We start from the raw sequence: 18,174 nt of genomic DNA, 5'->3' as shown, positions 1-18,174 counted from the left end.
CTATAAGGAACTACCTGAGACTGGGTAATTTATAAAGACAAGAGGTTCAATTGACTCACAGTTCCACAGACTGTATAGGTAGCACGGCTGTAGAGACCTCAGGAAACTCACAGTCATGGCAGAAAGTGAAGGGGAAGCAGGCACATCTTCACATGGTGGAGCAGGAGAGAGAGAATTAAGGGGGAACTGCTACACACTTTCAACAATCAGATTTCATGAGAACCCACTCACTATCACGAGAACAGCAAGGGGGTTGTCTGCCTTCATCATCCAATCACCTCCCACCAGACCCCTCCTCCAATATTGAGGATTAAAATTCGACATGAGATTTGGGAGGGGACACAGATCCAAACCATATCACAGACATCTCAGAAACTCAGTCACATAAAGATATTTAACAGAGTCCTTACAGTATCCACTTAGACATCAGGGGTGCCTGAATTGCTATCCCCAAGATAAGCTACCCTGAAAGCGTCTCTCTCACCCAGTTCCACTTGAGCCGTATCCCAGGCAATAATTCCATACAACTAGAAACATCTTCTAAATCTCTGTGAGCATTCCCCACACAGGCTCCATTGCCAAAGAACCACTTCAGAAAGATGTGTATGTCCCTGCCATGAGCACACAGACACTCGTGCTGTGGCTGTGCCTCAGCATGGTTCTGTCTGCAGAAATATTTGGTGACCTCAAACCACATCGGTGTCTACCCAGGCCAAGGAGTAATATCAACATCAAAAATCCCTGTAACGCTGTCACCACCCAACGTCTGTGGGCTTCTAATATCCTGTGTTTTATCTCCCAGCTGCCCAGCATCGGAGCCTTGATGTTGTACATGATGGTGATGGTTTCAACCTTTTCTGCCACAGCAACAAATACGTTCGTCTGCATTGACTTAGATAATACTCCGAGAATTCTGAGATTTAGACAAACGCTGTCCCGCAAAGCAGAAGAAGTAAACACCCTCACTAATTATTGGCTATGGTCAAAGTAAAATAGGCTGAAGGTTATGTGCTATCTACAGCTCTATAGCCTTTCTCCCCCACCTAGAAAGCACATTGGAAATCAAACAAACCAGAGTAATTCATTTTTTAAAGTGGATAATGATAAATCAACATTATACATTTTAAAAAGTAAATCATTCAAAAACTTTGATGGTGTATTGCTATAAGAAATTCCTTGCAACACATTTCAGAACTGATCAGGACAAACCTCTGGGCATCAGCATAGTCACTGTGAACTACTAGTTAGGGTAGAGTTTCTGGCTCTGCTCTACTCATCTATCTGGAAGTTTGACTAATAAACTTCTGAGCCCCTTCATCATCATTGCCATCGTCAGTCTGGTTTCCTTCTCTTGTACTTTCCCCTCTGTATCTCTCTATGTACTCCATATTCGTGAATCCACCATCTCCCAGACATCAGACTTCATCCTTGATTTGATCTCTCTTCCAATAGCTCCCTCACTAGTTAAAGGAGACCACCAAACTCAACCATGTGAACTGAACTCTGCTCCCATTGGCATAAAACAAACAAACAAACAAACAAAAAAACAAACAAACAAAAAAACTGGCTGAAGTGTGCATAAACCAGAGAACATTCTGGTTTCTCGAGCAAACCCATTGTCTGTGACAGCTTTCCCAGTGATGGATTCTACCCCACAAAGCCCAGGCCCTATCCCTGTATGTGTGAGGGGAATGTCCAGTCATCTGGGCATTAGGCCCAATCATAGACGCCAGATCTCATTTTTTCAAATGAAACTGTCCTGCTGTGAAGCCTCTGATGACTGTCCCTACACATGGCTTGTCTTTGGCCCTGTCTCCTCTCTGCTTTGATCTCAGGTTCACCATTGGCATGGGCTCCCAGGTGCACCTCACTTGTAACCATGTCTGTGATTCTAGTTATTTCTTTGCTGAGTGGAGTGGGACTTTCTACCTCCAACCGTCAGCCTCCTGTCATGAGTCCCACATGCTCCCCATGCTCGCCCTGCTTCTCATATGGGGGCTGGAAGCTCTTATAGCTCCACAAGTAAGATGGAACAACTACCCTATCCACTGGTGGTACTTTTGTTTTCTCAGTTTAGAGAACTTTTCCAGCCATATTTATTATGAGTTGAATTGTAAGCCCTTAAAAGGTGTCGAGCTCTTAACCCCCAGTACTGATGAATGTGATCTCAGAAGGAATAAACCCTCCTGATGCCCTTGAGTTTGAACTTTCAGCCTCCAGAACTGTGAGACCATAAATTTCTGTCGTTTATGCCACCCAGTTTGTGCTGCTTTTTTATGACAGCTCCAGGAAACTAATATAATATTCAATATGGTGACAATGTTTTTCCTTAAGTAACCAAAGATGCTATTTCAGAAAAAAAAAAAAGAAATATACCAATGGTGGAGTGGCGTGACTCAATATATACGAGAAATTTAATGTTTCTTCATTTTAAATTCTACACATAAAAAATAATTATATGCGTGGTGATCAATTGAATACTATCTAAAATAATAAAAGATAATTTCCAAAAACGAATATCTCATATAAACAATTTTTTCTAGAGTTTTTACTTTTTACCTCATTCTATATTGCATTGTAAATATCACTTTATTCTTTTGCATTTGAAATGAGGTTGATTATCACAATATTCAGTTCTCCAAAAAAGGTAAAAATATATTTAACATAAAGATGTCACATCAAAATTGATCAAAATTTCATTGTAATTTCTTATTTGTCATGGAATAACATTTGCCAATTTATTAGAAAAACAGCCTTAATAACTAAAAGAAATGCAAAAGATATATCAGTTTTTAGTGTGGTATTTTATTTTCTCTTTCATTTTATTAAAAATTAATAGAGATGTAAGTGCCGTTGAGAGGATTTAAAACCCATCAAATACACAAAATCTTAACCAGGACAGTCTCTGGAGAAGGGCATTGATGCTGCGAAATTATGGGGGGACTTACTATTTCTTTTCACACTGTTAGGATTGGTTACTTTGTGCATGTATTGTTTAGTTATAATTTTTAAAAATATTTTAAGTGTTTTTTTAAACTAGCTAATTTTAGAAATCTCATTAAATTACAAATTATTGAAAGGGTTAGGTTTTTACAGCTGGTAAAAGATAATCATGAAGATTAAAGAATTACTGTAGATCTAATCACAACACTATTAGAGATAGACAATATGTTTGGGGTGGGGGATGTTAATTAAGCACAGATTGAACGGTCTTTAGGCAGTAAGGGATATTAAAAATGAAGGACGCAAGTATTGAATAAAAATAAATTAGAAGCTGCAAATTCGTACATGGGGGTTAAATTAAGGAGAGTTGATAGATGTTGAATGTGTATCTTGGCCTTGTTACTTAAAATGACATTTGAGCATCACTCAAGTCTAGCAGTGGAAAAATGTATTAGACTGGGTAGTAACCCTAGATTCTCTTTTGACACTGCCATTAGCTAATTAACTATGTAAATCTAGGTGAGTTATTTAATCATTATAAGTCTTGCTTCCCTCAGCTCTAAAATGAGGGAGTTGGAGCAGATGCTATCTGCTCTTAGTTCACCTCCAGTTCTGATTTCTATGGCTGCTTAAATGATTATTGAAAGATCAGTCATAAAAAAAAGAATGATTAGTCATTAAAACTCTGTGTGTCAAATTATTTACTAATTAGGGGGACAAAATGTCACTTTATGAAAAGCAGAGAAGGAGCCTAGTATTAACCTCTTTGTACCTCTCTTTAATTATTAGAAAAAAAAATTCTAGTCCTTCAGATACTTGTTTTGAAACTAAATGTGGTAAGTGAAGTGTCTAGTGCTGTCCTTGGCACATGGGCCTTTATAAATACTGCTTTCTCTTTTCACTTCCAGGGCTAGGAAGAGTTAACTATACTGTTGTAACTCAGTGTTAGGTCTACAAGCAGCAATTTCAGTGAATCCCCATGTAAAACTGGTGAATGTCCTCAGGGAGACCAGCATAGGGAGCCCAGGGCAGCTGGGGTGAGAAGCTCCATGTTAGTGAACCCGCTCAACACTTCCCACCTGGTCTGCTCTTCGCCTTCCCTTGGGGTCTCTCTTCATCACATCTCATTCTTCCCTTTAACTCCTGACGTTTTATCTTGGTAATCTCTCTGCTCCATTGTTTATGTCCTCCAAGTTCTCTCTGTAGTTCTACATAGAGGATGCAAATCTGTCACTAAACAATCTAGCAAAACTTTAAACTATTCTTCTTTGGGACTTGTGTTCCTCTTGTGTTCAAGATTTTCTTATCTTTGTCCTCAGAACATTAAACACATACAGAGTGGGGAAGCTTGGCTCCATTAATAACTTCCCCATTGCCTTTGCAAGTGGTAAGATCACTGTTGTGTGTGCAGTGCCTCCTCAGTGCATATTCTCTTTGTCTCAGGGAGCGTGAAGGCTTTTCTGCTTGTCCCTATTGTTCCACTTTGATGCTGGGCTACTGCATACAAATGAGGTAACACTTTGAAGAGTAGTAACTTGGGTGGGAAATAGAAGAAGGAATTGTTCTCTGGTGATTAATTTTTCATAAATGCTTACGATCCCTAAAAACTGATGTCCAAGAAGAGATGCTGTAAGGGTGGCACTAAGGGTCAGGAAAACCTGGCGTCTATGGAATAACACATCGAGATAGATTTAGCAAATTGTAAAATAGTCCTCAATTGTTTAAAACTGGGTTGAGAATTTATGTTCAATTCTTTTAGATGAATGAATTTTAGAGTCATATTGGATCTTCAGAGTAATCTAGTCCAAACCCTAATTTGATAGGTAAGTGTTAAGCTGAAGCACTGTAATTGAACAATTTTGCCATGGCCATAAAGTTAGCAGCTGGTGCTAGACTTGAATCCAGAGCTCCTAATATCCAGGAGCTTTCCCCTCTCCCTATCATACTCTACACAAATAAACACAAACAATCTCTACATGTTTTTCAAACTGATTTAACAGTAACATTTAGACAAACTTACAAGTCAGATGTATCTACAAGCTACATGATGGCAATAACACATAAGAAGGTATATTGATGGAGACTGAGTATTTTTTTTATGCATGCATTTCATCCTCATTCTAAGGAAGCAGAAACTAGGATATTAAGAGGTTATTTTGTTTCTTTTTTTATTTTATTGTGGTAAGAATACTTAATGAGATCTATCCTCAAAAGATTTTTAAGTTCCCAATAAATATTATTATCTATAGGCACAAAATGGTACAGAGGATCTGTAGAACTGATTCATCTTGCATAGCTGAAGTTTTATACTCATTGATTAACAACTTCCTATCTCCTCCTCCCTCCTGCCCCTGGCAGCTACCATTCTATTCTTTGCTTCTATGAGTTTGACTATTTTCGATACCTCAAATAAGTTGAATCATGAAGTATTTGTCCTTCTGTGACTGGCTTATTTCATTTAGTATTATATCCTAAGGTTCATCCAAGTCACATATTGCAAAATTCTCTTCTTTTTTAAGGCTGAATAAAATTAAATGACAACTAAAACATGTCAGAGCCAGGATGGAAACCTGTGTCTTTAGATCTTAGATTCAGTGTTTTTTCCACTACCCAACACCATCTCCTTATGCAAGGATTTGCTCAGCAGAGAACTTACAAAGTCGACCTTCTGGGTTTTTGTTCTTGATTTATTTTATTAAAAGTATGATAAGAAAAGGCTTCTGAAATAGGACTCGCCCAGGCAAAATTATAAATAAAAAAAGATATCTCCTTTTTAATGTCCTCTTCCATTTGTCAACAGTTCTGGCTATTTGCCTTTATCAGGCCTTCTCTCCTCAGCCCTACCCTAGCCCATGCTTCCCATGTCATGTTCAGTGAGTATCCCATTCTATCAGTGGGTCCAGCACATAACTCCCTCATTACTTAATCCTTGATGTCATTTTAGCCTATTCAGATTACACATTATAAAGGATGGTTTTTAAAGAAAACTAAATCCATGAAGGTTAATAGATGTGGAGAGCAAAGTTGAAGAGAAAAAGATCAGCAAACTGAGTCAGTGGGAAGAGACAGGATTGGCCAGATTTATAACAGGTTTTTTTGTCATATGAATTGGGCTGTTCAACAAATGTGGGTGATGTAACCTACAACAGAGGAAATGAAAAGCAGAAGGAAGATACAGGAGTCAGTCAGACTGGTGAAGAGAGTGGGTTGGTATGTGGCTGAATAAATTGAAAGAAAGGATGATTATCAGACATTACAGCAGAGGAGACAGCATCAGTATTCAGATATCGGGCAGGAGGTAGGGAAAAAGAGAAAAATTAACTTTATATGCATTATATATAATACAGCTTAAGTAACTATTTTTTTATGTATCCATCAATTGGTAAGAAAAATGTTGGTAACTATAATATAATGGCAAAAATACAGAAAATTCACCAAAGATGAAATATGGTAAGTAATGAATACATAGAAAAATAATCAACTTCCTAAAAATCAAATTGAATAATTGTAAAGAACCATTTAACACTTCTTATAATAGGGACAAAAAAGTAATCATGATTTCTTAAAGTAACACATGTGTGTTGCTGCTCATGATGATGTGAATCATTTAAATGGTTTTGGAAAGTAGTATGGTAAATGGTTTTAGGTTAGTGCAAAAGTAATTGCAATTTTTACCATTACTTTTAATGGAAGAACTGCAATTACTTTTGCACCAACCTAACAATCGTAAAATTTGCCACACTCCCTTATCTATCAATTCCAGTTCTAAAAATGTTAAGATAGTTAAAAACATTAGAGAAGTAATCTAAATACTAGACAGATAGATGATTAAAGTGTATATCCCCCCAAAAATATTGTACAGCCTTTTAAAATGTGATTATGAAAATAAATAATATGGAATGTCATTCTAATAAAATAATCTAGGTATGTAGAAAAATTGTATTCAGTCCTTTACACTGTGTAAAAATTATGCATGGATATATTATAGAATAGAATGAAACTTGACCAAAATAAGTATATTTTCAGTGATTAATGGTGGTGTCAGCGATACTTAAGATTTTTCCTGTGTTGTTTAATTCATGCCAATATGTTTTGCCCTAAAAATAACTAAACTTGTATTGTATTTTTGCTAAATATCTTTTCTTTTCTTTTTTTTTTTTTTTTTTGCTTTATTGCATTACATTTTCAAAATCTTTTGTTATTTTGGGTCAGTTGTAGGGTAGTGTCACCCTAATTTGCCTGGGACTGAGGGGATTCCAGATCCAGGAAAGCCCTGGGTAAACTTGAGCTGGTCACCCTAAATAGAGTGAATGTGAAAATTTTCTTCTGCCTTTCTTAATCTGGTATTGTATTCATGTACCAAAAATGGTGAGATGATAACATCTTTGTTTGCTATGAATAGATTTTGACAAGCATAATATGGTTATTTTTGGTTTTAAATAACTCTTATTTTCTATTTAAAATTACTATCATATTTAAAAATTTTTAACAATAAAGCCTCCTTTATGTCCAGGGTGTTGCAAGAGAAAATGGCATAAACTAATAAAGGACATCTTATTAAATTAAAACACAAACAAACAAAAACTCCAGCAGGAACTCCCAATGGCTGCTGCTGAGTCATGACCAAAGCTCTCTGTAGGTTTCTCTATCCGGGTGTTTAAATCCTAGTGTACTTTCCCGTCTCGTTACATCTTTTGTACAACTAAGCAAGTTCATTGGGAGCATTTTTCCTCTTCATAGTCAAAAAAGAAATCCTACTTGTTCATTTCTCCCATTTGTAAACTGCTCCCAAATTTGCATCTTAAAAGTCCCTCTGGAGGAAGTTTTTCCAAAATGATTCCCTGGAAGAGCAAACGCATTATTGCATTCAGACTTCCTGGTAACAACATGGAATAAAGCCAATCAAACTAGTTCCTAAGTGTAAAGCATTGATGATGGTCATATACCCTTCACTAACACTCAAACTGCAGGTCTCTTGAAAGCACCTCCTTTTTAATGTCTGTGTGATTTTGAGGCTACTTCCCGCTGCCACTATGTGCACACTTCATTTTTCAGAGTAAATTCCAAGAATGGATTTAGAAAGCCAGCCCTAGTAAACATTTCGAAGGTACACTAGACCAGTGTAGAAACTGAGTCACTTGATACTTGAATGAAAGTGAATTTGATAGTTAAAAACTTTCTTATAGAAGTGGATTAGCATTCCTATTTCTACATAAATTAATTGTCACTTTTTGGGGCATGTCAGTTTATTCTTCATCTACTATGTGTACATGTTCATAAGACCTTATAGTATTTAATGAAGAGATCCTTTTTAAGTATTGATAGCCACAAGAAAATTATACCGTGTTTGATCTATGTTAAAGAATCAAAGTCCAAGATCTTTGAATGGAATTTAGAATAAAAATGTAATTAGGTTACATCCCTAAAGTCTGATATATCTTTAAACAAGACTGCAAATGAAACTTTATTAGAGCTTCAAATGAATTATTTCATTGCTTCTTTTTTTTTTCAATTCATTTTCTTCCCCTTCTCTTTCATGTCTGTGATACTGACATTGCTGCTTGTATTTTACCTGTCTTTTTCAGGGTGTTTTAATTATTTACTGCTTAACGAGTAGCACTGAGAGGAAGCCTCATTCAAAGGTGCCCGCTCTGCAGCAGGTTTTTCTTTTTTCAAAGCTTTGCAAGGAGGTCTTGAACAGTGGCACCGAGCCCACCGTTCTTGCTATACTGAATAAACTGTTCAGGAGGCAGTATTTCCTCTGTCTAAGAAGAGGCACTGCCCCTAAAATCTCTCTTCAGAGGTACAACTGACCAGGAGTGTAAGGATTATGTATTGTGTTAGAGTTGGATGAAGTGTGCTGTTTCCAATTAGTGCCTCAGCTGGCATTTAATCTGAAAAAGTGATATTATTCCATAACATTTAACTTTTAAGGTATTCCCTATAAAAGACCCATCCAGATTCACAACAAATTGCAAACTTGAAAATTAAAAAAAAAAAACTAGATAACTCCACGTGAAAAGTTACTGGATGTCTGTGAAGCACCAGGCACTGAGCAAGGTGCTGACAATTGTTTTGCATCCGTTGCAACCACATCTGGAGCTTGGCATAGTTGTCCATGCTTCAGAATTGTTAAGGAAAGGAAGCTCAGAAGCAGTGTGTAAATGGTCCAATGATATCACTGGGGCAGATGGCCAAAACTTGGTCTCTGGCTTTGATGTTAAATATTTGACCCATTTTCTAAAAAGGAGAGTGACCCTGAAGAAGTAAAGCCACAGTGGGCTTTGGACATTGGTTCGCCACCTACTGAGTATGTGAATTTAGGCAAGACAATTCCTGAGGCTCAGTTTCCTCATCTCAAAAAGATACTAACACCTGAAGGTGAGTGAAGTAAGGTTATACACAGACAGGCACACATACACATACACACACACACAGAGAAAGAGCAGCAGCAGCTACTGTCATGCCTGGCACATACTAAAAGTTCAACTAACATTATTTCTCTCCCTCCATACTCATCTAAATATCTTATTTTCAGTTTTTTTGTGTTTTGTCATAATATCCAAAATAACACATTAGTCATACATCAAAACATAGAAGTAGAGGGGAAAAGTTAACTCTCCTCACTCTCCTCATCACCATCTTCAATAATCAATACTGATACTTTGGCATAGATGTTTCCATACCTTTCTCTTTGCTCACATAAACATGTAGAAATCAAATTGAATGTGGTTTATATAAAAGCATGAGCAATATCTAATTCAAGTAAAAATTACATTATTGATTAAGGCTTGTGCAAATATAATTCAATGGTTGATCTAATGTCAATATTAACTTTATTTCTCCTCAGATGTTTATACCTATCGACACTTTTTACTTAGTATTTTAAGATAAGGTGGGAACATTAAAGTAAAACAATTTATTATATAAGGAAAATAGTCAACTCTACCAACTATATAAGGTTCATAATGGCTGATATTAATTTTTTACTTTTTATACATTATACACATGTGTTACTTTTTTAAAATAAATTTTTTGAGTAATTTTGATACCTCCAGTTATGCTCTTTTAAGAGTAAGCTGCCTAATACTTAATCTTTAGAAATCATAAAACTTAAATTGAAACCAACTGTTGGAGGTTTGTTGACCAAGAGCAGCCAGACTTGCTTACTGGCCACAATTCAGCTGTCTAAAATCATAAGCAGCAACAATTAATAACACTTCCTCCAGAATATTTTGGAGATCCAGGCAAATTTCTAGATTTAAAAAAAGTGAACTTTTATTTCCAACATCAGTAATAAAAGCCTGGATGAGGTTCTCCCAAACCTGTCTACATGGGATTGTTTTCATTGTCTGGTCAATATGACCGATACTCTTTAACTGGTGTGTGGTAGCATTCCTATAATGTCCACTTGAAATCAGCACTCCAAATGATAAAGAGAGGATTCCGTTTTTAAACTAGCATCTTACATTTCTTCTAAATATCTAAAAGTAGCTATTCAAAAGTTATGGGCACATTTTCTTCTCAGTTTATTAGGGATGCTATTGAGTTACTGAACAAAATCTTTGTTTTCCAGCATTCCATTTTGCAATGGTGTGCAGTGGGTTATAGTGCACAACAAATCTCTTGTGACAGGAGATAAACCCTTGAAAGTGATAGTTTCCGCTGGAAGTGTGGCAAGCCCTTAACTATTTCAGCATTTGTAGTGCTGTTATAATTATCATAATTGAATGTAAAAACCTTAAGATAGTATAAATTGTTCATGCAGTTAAGACAAAATGGAAAGCAGTGTCTTTTGTTTTTACAAAGGGGCAATAACATTTTTCTCTTTTTGCTACTGTTCAATATTGCTTCTAGCAGATTTTATCTCTCTGTTGTACAGAATGGTAATTTGCACCAAAGATGTCCAGTAGCTCCAGATTAAAATGTAATATAATACACGTAAAGCTTGATTGTTCCTTTAGGTTGTTGTTTTAAACTAAAGTGGAATATTTCCCTAAAGTCTTCAGCAAATGTGCACAATTTCGAACTAAATCTGCTTAAGACTTATACCAGTGCTGCTGAAGAAACAGGTCTTATGGATCTGTCAAATTATTTTCATGCAATTGTTTCTGCAGCATTGTTTTTACTGGCAAATGTACAAGTCGATAGAAAAGGAAATAATTACCTATTTTCAGAATTGCTGATGCATGGAGCTAAAACAGACCAGTCTATGCGTCTTAGAGATTGTGACATTTTAAATTACCTGAACAATACCAGCAGCCATCTTTGGACATAATTAACACCTTGTCTAATTAATGTCAGATCTGGACAGAGTCATGCTGTATTTATGGCATATTATTTTATTTAAACTTGTTTTTGCCCTTAATGTGTTGCAAACTTTAGATTTGTATGCTGTTTTCTTAAGTGGAGCAACTTCTTTTTTTCCTTTTTTTTCTTTTTTTGTTTCCCTCCCCCTTCAAGTAATCAATGCACTGCTGAATGAGTTCATTTTAATGCACTCAATCATGCCTCTAATGTTCGTAGCTTACGGGCGCAAGCATCAGTAATGCAGGAATGTTATATGGCTTTAGTTTGGGCCATTTCATAAAATATTCATGGAATCAAAAATGTGCATCAAAATAGCGGCTGGGAGAATTACATTTATGTTCCTGCTTTTATGGCAGCTTCACATTTAAACCCATTTGTGTTAATATCTAGTCAATCTTCCTACTTTAAAAAAAAACTAAAATGGGAGAGATCATATACATTCTCCTTTGCTTAATATTTGTTCTAGACATCTGCTGTGATACAACAAATATCTATAAACTTTCAGAGATGTTGTGCAGGGAAGAGGGTAAGCAACAATTTGGATAATACCCAACTATATAAAATCTTATTTTCTCTGCATAGTGTTTGTCTTAACATCCTACCAAGCATTTTACAGTTGACAACATTGTTTGGGTTTTGTTTGTATTTTTAAATAAATGGATGGATTTCTTGTCTGAGTGGGCTTTAGATAAAATAAAACTCCCTTGTAGTAGTTTTATTTTGAGTGCTCGTTCCTTTAGTTGAAAAACTATGAATGCATGCCAAACTCCTCGTTGTTTATGTAGATGTCATATAATTGATGAACAAAACAAAACTAGGTTTAGGCTACTTCTATTCATACCTGGATACTCTTGTTTAATGCAGTTGTTCGCAGTGTTCTCCTAAGATGTGTTTTCTGATCCTACTTCATATTATTGAAATAAATTGACTACTTAGGGTAGTTGTGGAGGGCCATCCCCAGCCTCTGTAACAAAACATTTTGGCTCTATTTTCTTCCCTGGTTCACATGAAATGTTGGTGGACTGTCTGGACTTGTGCTTGCTATGGAGCCATGCATGCAGGCCTTTAATTCAGCAGTTAGTGTGTCTTCCTTACTGTGGTTACCACTGTGATCTGGTTACTCACGGTGATGATGAAGATCTTTGGGTGATTCCTGGTGCACCATGAGAAAACTCACTTTCCCCTACCAAGACTTTCATACCTGTGAATAGTCCCCAGGCCTTCTTTTTTGTCCTGTTTTCTGTGAACTTTTATATTTGTGATACATTGGTAAAATTATTCCTCTTTTTGCTGTCCCTATTCCTTGATGGAAAATAATGTCAACACTTGATAATTCCAGAGGAGGACAGACCTTGGACGCTTAAACACTTGTTCTTGTCCTTCTAAAAGATTGACATCAGAACCAAGTGAGATTTCTAGATCCTGTTGTGTTAAAGTTTATTTGGTGCCAAAAGGTAGACTAAATATGAACACTTTGTAGAAGTTATAAAGGAATGCTATGAGCCGTGTGAGAAAATCTGATTCATTATCTACATTGATATTTATATTTAGCTTAGTAAAAGTGATCACCATATTGAGGTCTTTGATAATATTTCTCTCAGGTAAATTGAATTTAAAATTTTCAGTTAAAAGCAGTATGCATTATATCTTAATAAATGTCTAGTCTTAATTAATATCAGAATGATTACTCAGAAAACAAGATGATTTTAAAACTCCAATTCACAGTTGGAAATAGACATTGGATGGAAATCATATCACTGTTAATCATGCTTAAAGGGAAATGCTTGCATATTTAAATTATTATGCTCTCTTCATAGCATGGGCATATCTTTTAATATTTTTAATCAAATATTCTACTATATCATAATATATGCTTTAAATTCTGGCCAGCCTTTAGAAATTGCAGATAAGTCATTTGTGTGCTTGTGGTCATTTGGATCAAATCTTTGCTGGCTTATTTTCTTGCTGACTTATTTACTGCCACCAAATGCTTTTAGAAATGAATCCCTACATATAAGAAGGACTGGAAAACTGCTTCTGTGTAGTAGGGACCTCCATTTAAAATAGTACTAATCAGGACCCCACTGACCTCATCTGTGGGAAAATGGTGAAGCAGGGGGAAGTGAAACCATGAATAGTGAGATGAGGCCACAGGTGCCTGAGTCTAGGGTACCCACAGAATTCCAGAGCCCCCCACAGATGTCACTGCATGGCTTAGAAGAGAGCAGGGAATTCAGAAACAGCTGGTTATACAACTGCTTCTTCAGAAAGACCGATCAGAAGCACATCAGGGGCTCACATCTGTGCTTTTCTTAAAGGTGACCTATGGTGGCCTGAGCAAAGTTGGAGAATTATAGAACTGGAAGAGACTAGGAATCATGCAAATTTGGTCATCATTTTTAACACAAGAGATTCATGTCCAGAGAATTTATCTCACTCCACCTAAGTTTCCTGGCTCTTTATTTGTTTACTAGTATCTGATGTGGTGGAACCAGTTGTGTGGGCTTTTGGTGACCTTGGGTTTAAATCCTAATCATCACTTATGATAAATCTGGGGCATATACTTGAGTCATATAAACTTTGTGAGTCTCAGTTTCCTCTTTAGTGAAAAAGCAACAATCATATATACTTCACCAGTTTTTGGAATGTTCAGTAAGTTAATGTGTAGAGGGGAGAAAAGCCCTGCATTTTGACTAGCACCTAATAGACCTTCATGAAAGAGTAGGTCACTGTTCTCTTTTACCCAAGCATCTCAAGCTCCTACCTCAGGGAAGACTCCAAACAGACCCTTCTGAGAGCTGAACTTTGGCCAATAACCATGAGCTAAGTAGTACATTGATACTAGCCCTGCAGCTCTAGCAAAAAGCAAATCCAACTGAAAAGACTACTATTATTTCTAACCATCCCAAGGTTGCCTTCTGAAGGCACCAGATGAAACCAGTGTCCTGAGGACAATCCTCATTTCACTCCTGCTTTGGCAGCCTTATCCAGGATACCTAACAGCAACCCAAGACCCAGTAACATAACACAGAGGACATCTGGCTGATGTGGAATACGAAGACACAGCCCCAGCCTTCACTCCACTCTTCCCACCTCCCATTTTGTCCCGATTTCTTCCACTTCTTCTTTTCCTACTCGACCCTCCCCTCACCTCCCCTTTCTGCCCCCATATAGATCAAATTTTGGAGATAGATATCTGTTCTCATTTGCTATTGACATCATTATACCTCATTTGCATCTAATTCTAATTGAGTTACCCAGAGCTTCATATCCTTTATGATCCCTATCTATTCTGGAACTATCTGTTTTTCTCACAGCATTCTATATCCTCCTTTCCCTATTTACATGGCCAAAAAGAAATACGTGTCTGTACTTTATGAATAGATGGACACTAGATGAAAAAAGAAACGGAACTCTTGTATACATCTTTCCAGGGCTACAGTGGTATACTTCATAGGCAGAAATACAGTTAACAGAGGAAATATAACGCACAAATATGTCAATGCTCCATTCTAGTTTTTAAAAATGAGGGTCGTGGGTATTTGGAGCAAGGTGTTTCTGGTAAGAGGTGCTACATGGGAGAGATGAAAAATTATGCCTGTTTTTCTGGAAGGTAAGAAAAAAGTGTCAGCTAGAAGTAAAGATAGATGAGAGCCATGAACTTCAACCTTGAGTATTTGTATCAATGTGAAACAGGGACTGAGCATTATTTCTTAAATGACTTTCATTGTATATCCTGATGACAAAATAAACATGCTTTGATGATGGAAACTTTAGGAAATGCTAATAAGCAAACAGAAAAAAAAAAACAAGAAAAAGAAAACAGAAAATCAAAAAAGAAACCATCTGTTACCCATAATCCTACCTCCCAGATATAGCACTGATAATGCTTTCTAAATTTGTTTATATTTCCTAATATATTTACTTATCATAAACACTTGTTCATGTAACAAGATAGACTTGTATAAAATCATCCCTATGGCTTGCAGTCTCCTATCATATGAAAGTTTCATAATATAAATTTATAAACAAATCTGCAGTACACATTGCCCTTTCTGTATGTATCTTCGCTAACATGCCCCCCTGCATGGCTCAGCAAGGACTTAGACTGTCTATGTCTACTGAATTTTTCTTTTTTTTTTTCTTTTTTCTTTTTTTGAGATGGAATCTTGCTTTGTTGCCAGGCTGGAGTGCAGTGGCACGATCTCAGCTCACTGCAATCTCCACCTCCTGGGTTCAAGCGATTCTCCTGCCTCAGCCTCCTGAGTAGCTGGGACTACAAGTGTGCACCACCACAGCCAGCTGATTTTTTGTATTTTTAGCAGAGACAGGGTTTCACCATGTTGGCCAGGCTGTCTCAAACTCCTGACATCGTGATCTACCCGCCTCAGCCTCTCAAAGTGCTAGGATTATAGGTGTGAGCCACTGTGCCTGGACTGTCCACTGAATTTTTACAGAGTGTTTACTGATTACCCACCACCACTGGTTGTTTTTCTTTGAGACTACTATTCTTATTTCTATGTGCATTCTTTAATACTAATTTTGGTAACAAATTCAATGCAACAAATAGGAAGAAATTATATGCAATAGTCATGGAAGCAGCTCCAACCAACACTATTCAATGAAATTCATTTGAGGAAAGATATTGAGTCTAATATAACCTGCATAGGTTAATTTAATATGTCATGATAATATTGTTATAGGGACTCAACTAATTTTTGTTTTTTGTGGGAAGAGTAAGTTATACTTAATAAACATAATAAATTAGTGGCTATATTTCAGTTTGCCTGCTGGAGTTTCTGAAGATATTATTACTGTACCAACTGATCACATTAGCTGTGTTTCCTGAGCAGGTGCCCTGTAACGTATAATTGTACATGCATGAATTCATTTCTCACAATAGTACCTTGAAAAGTTACACAGTAATCCTATTTTGCAGAAGAATAAAGTAAGGCACACAGAGGGCAGTAATTAGCCTGAGGCTAAACAAAAGCTGGGAAAGCTGGGATAGGAACAGGCCATCTGCTTGGAGCCCACACTCTTAACCACTATGGTTGGAGTGCCTAGATGTAAGTGTTCTTTATATCAATTCCAATTATGTAACTCCAATACCAGAAAAGAGTATTTACATTTCAGGATATTGTGAGCATTCCCATGAGGAAATGAACAAGTAAAATACTAAATCCACTGTATGGAGCTGCAGACTCCTCTTCTAGAAATATGCTTGCTCATATTTTAAGGAAAGAAATTACTTACAGCTAATTTAGAGTTTAAGCTTGGAGAAGATATATTTTGGATTTTATTATAGGGTAAAATCCCCAAAAAGGCAGTTAGTTACATTCTAATTATTCAAAGCTAAATAGGATATACAAAAACCTCATTGGAAAGTCCAGTCAAACTTTGAGAAGCAGTTTTTTGTTTTGTTTTGTTTTGTTTTTTTGAGACGGTGTCTTGCTCTGTCGCCCAGGCTGGAGTGCAGTGGTGGGATCTCCGCTCACTGCAAGCTCTGCCGCCTCCCGGGTTAACACCATTCTCCTGCCTCAGCCTCCCGAGTAGCTGGGACTACAGATGCCCGCCACCTCGCCCTGCTACTTTTTTTGTATTTTCAGTAGAGACAAGGTTTCACCGTGTTCGCCAGGATGGTCTCGATCTCCTGACCTCATGATCCGCCCGCCTTGGCCTCCCAAAGTGCTGGGATTACAGGTGTGAGCCACCGCGCCCGGCCGAGAAGCAGTTTAAGGAGCCATAATGTTTGAATTTGAAGTTTATAATGGATGCATTCTTTTTTAAGAATGATGAAATTGGGAGGCTGAGGTGGGAGGATTGCTTGAGCTCAGGAGTTCAAGGCTGCAGTAAGCTGTGATTGCACCATTACACTCCAGCCTGAGTGACAGAGTGAAAAGAAAAGAAAAAAAGAATGATGAAATTGCCATCTGTTGGGAAAGCAGTAGAGGATATTGGTTGATAGTATCAGCTCTAGAGTCAGATTTCCTGGATATTATAGCACTAGACTTGCCATCTTGAGCAAAATTCTTAACCTTACTAAGTTTTGGCTTTCTATTCTGTAATAGGAAATCAGAACAGTCCCACTCCATTGGATTGTTTTGAAGATAAAATGAGAAATACATATAAAGCACATAGCAGGATGCATGGCATACATAATGTTAAAGAAATATTAGCCAATATGATGGTGATTAATAATCATTGCTGGCCTTTTACACCCTCTCTAAACATATGCAAGCCCAGTAAATTTCTACTAGCCAGAGTACATCCCTCCCTCTTGCAGGTGTCTATCTAAAATTCATGCTGAAACTGAGGTCCAATTAGAGATAGCTCCTTTCCCAGTTTAATTCATCTTCAGCCTTAGAAATCCTTCACCATAATCCATGGTGTTTCTCCATTTAATAGTAAAGCTAAAATTTATGCAAAATTTCTGAAAACACATTCTGACCTCTGCTTTATACTTATGAATGGCTTTTATTCTTCAGGTCAGCTTCTGGAAGCTGCTGAGCATTATGAAGCATTCCATCAATTGACGCAGGGGCGGATATGGAAGGATGAGACAGGCCGCTCTCTCAACTTGTTGGCCTGTGAGAGTCTCCTGAGGACTTACAGATTACTCTCAGACAAAATGCTGCAAAATAAAGAATACAAACAGGCCATCAAAATTCTAATAAAAGCTTCTGAAATCGCCAAAGAAGGTGGGTGGAAAAGAACACTCTCACATTGTTTTCTTTAATGGGTAGACACTGGTTCTCCCAAGAGTGAAGTAAAAATCGTCAAGTGTTAGGGTGATTATTTCCTATGAAATGCAAAGACAAATGCCATCAATTTACTTTCAAATTTCACTGTAAAATGGAGGTGCCTTAGTGCTGATAACAAGAAATCCATTAGTTTCTAGAAAGCTTTATCTCCAAAATT

General features: G+C 37.0%; 1 protein-coding gene across 2 annotated transcripts in view; it reads left to right on the top strand.

The window, feature by feature from the left end:
* TTC29 (tetratricopeptide repeat domain 29) overlaps nt 1-18,174 on the top strand; it is a 279,537-nt gene that overhangs the window by 70,316 nt on the left and 191,047 nt on the right. For both annotated transcript variants that reach the window (XR_012435150.1, XM_045392931.2), the window contains exon 7: nt 17,742-17,954. Coding sequence is in view for 1 of the 2 variants with exons in the window: in XM_045392931.2 (XP_045248866.1) it covers nt 17,742-17,954 (213 nt within the window). In the remaining variant the exon portion in view is untranslated. The remainder of the gene's footprint in view (nt 1-17,741; nt 17,955-18,174) is intronic.

The sequence above is a fragment of the Macaca fascicularis genome, chromosome 5, assembly GCF_037993035.2.
Source record: "Macaca fascicularis isolate 582-1 chromosome 5, T2T-MFA8v1.1".
Lineage (NCBI taxonomy): Eukaryota > Metazoa > Chordata > Mammalia > Primates > Cercopithecidae > Macaca > Macaca fascicularis.
Note: the sequence above shows the minus strand (reverse complement) of the source record. Positions and strands in the feature narration are given on the sequence as shown.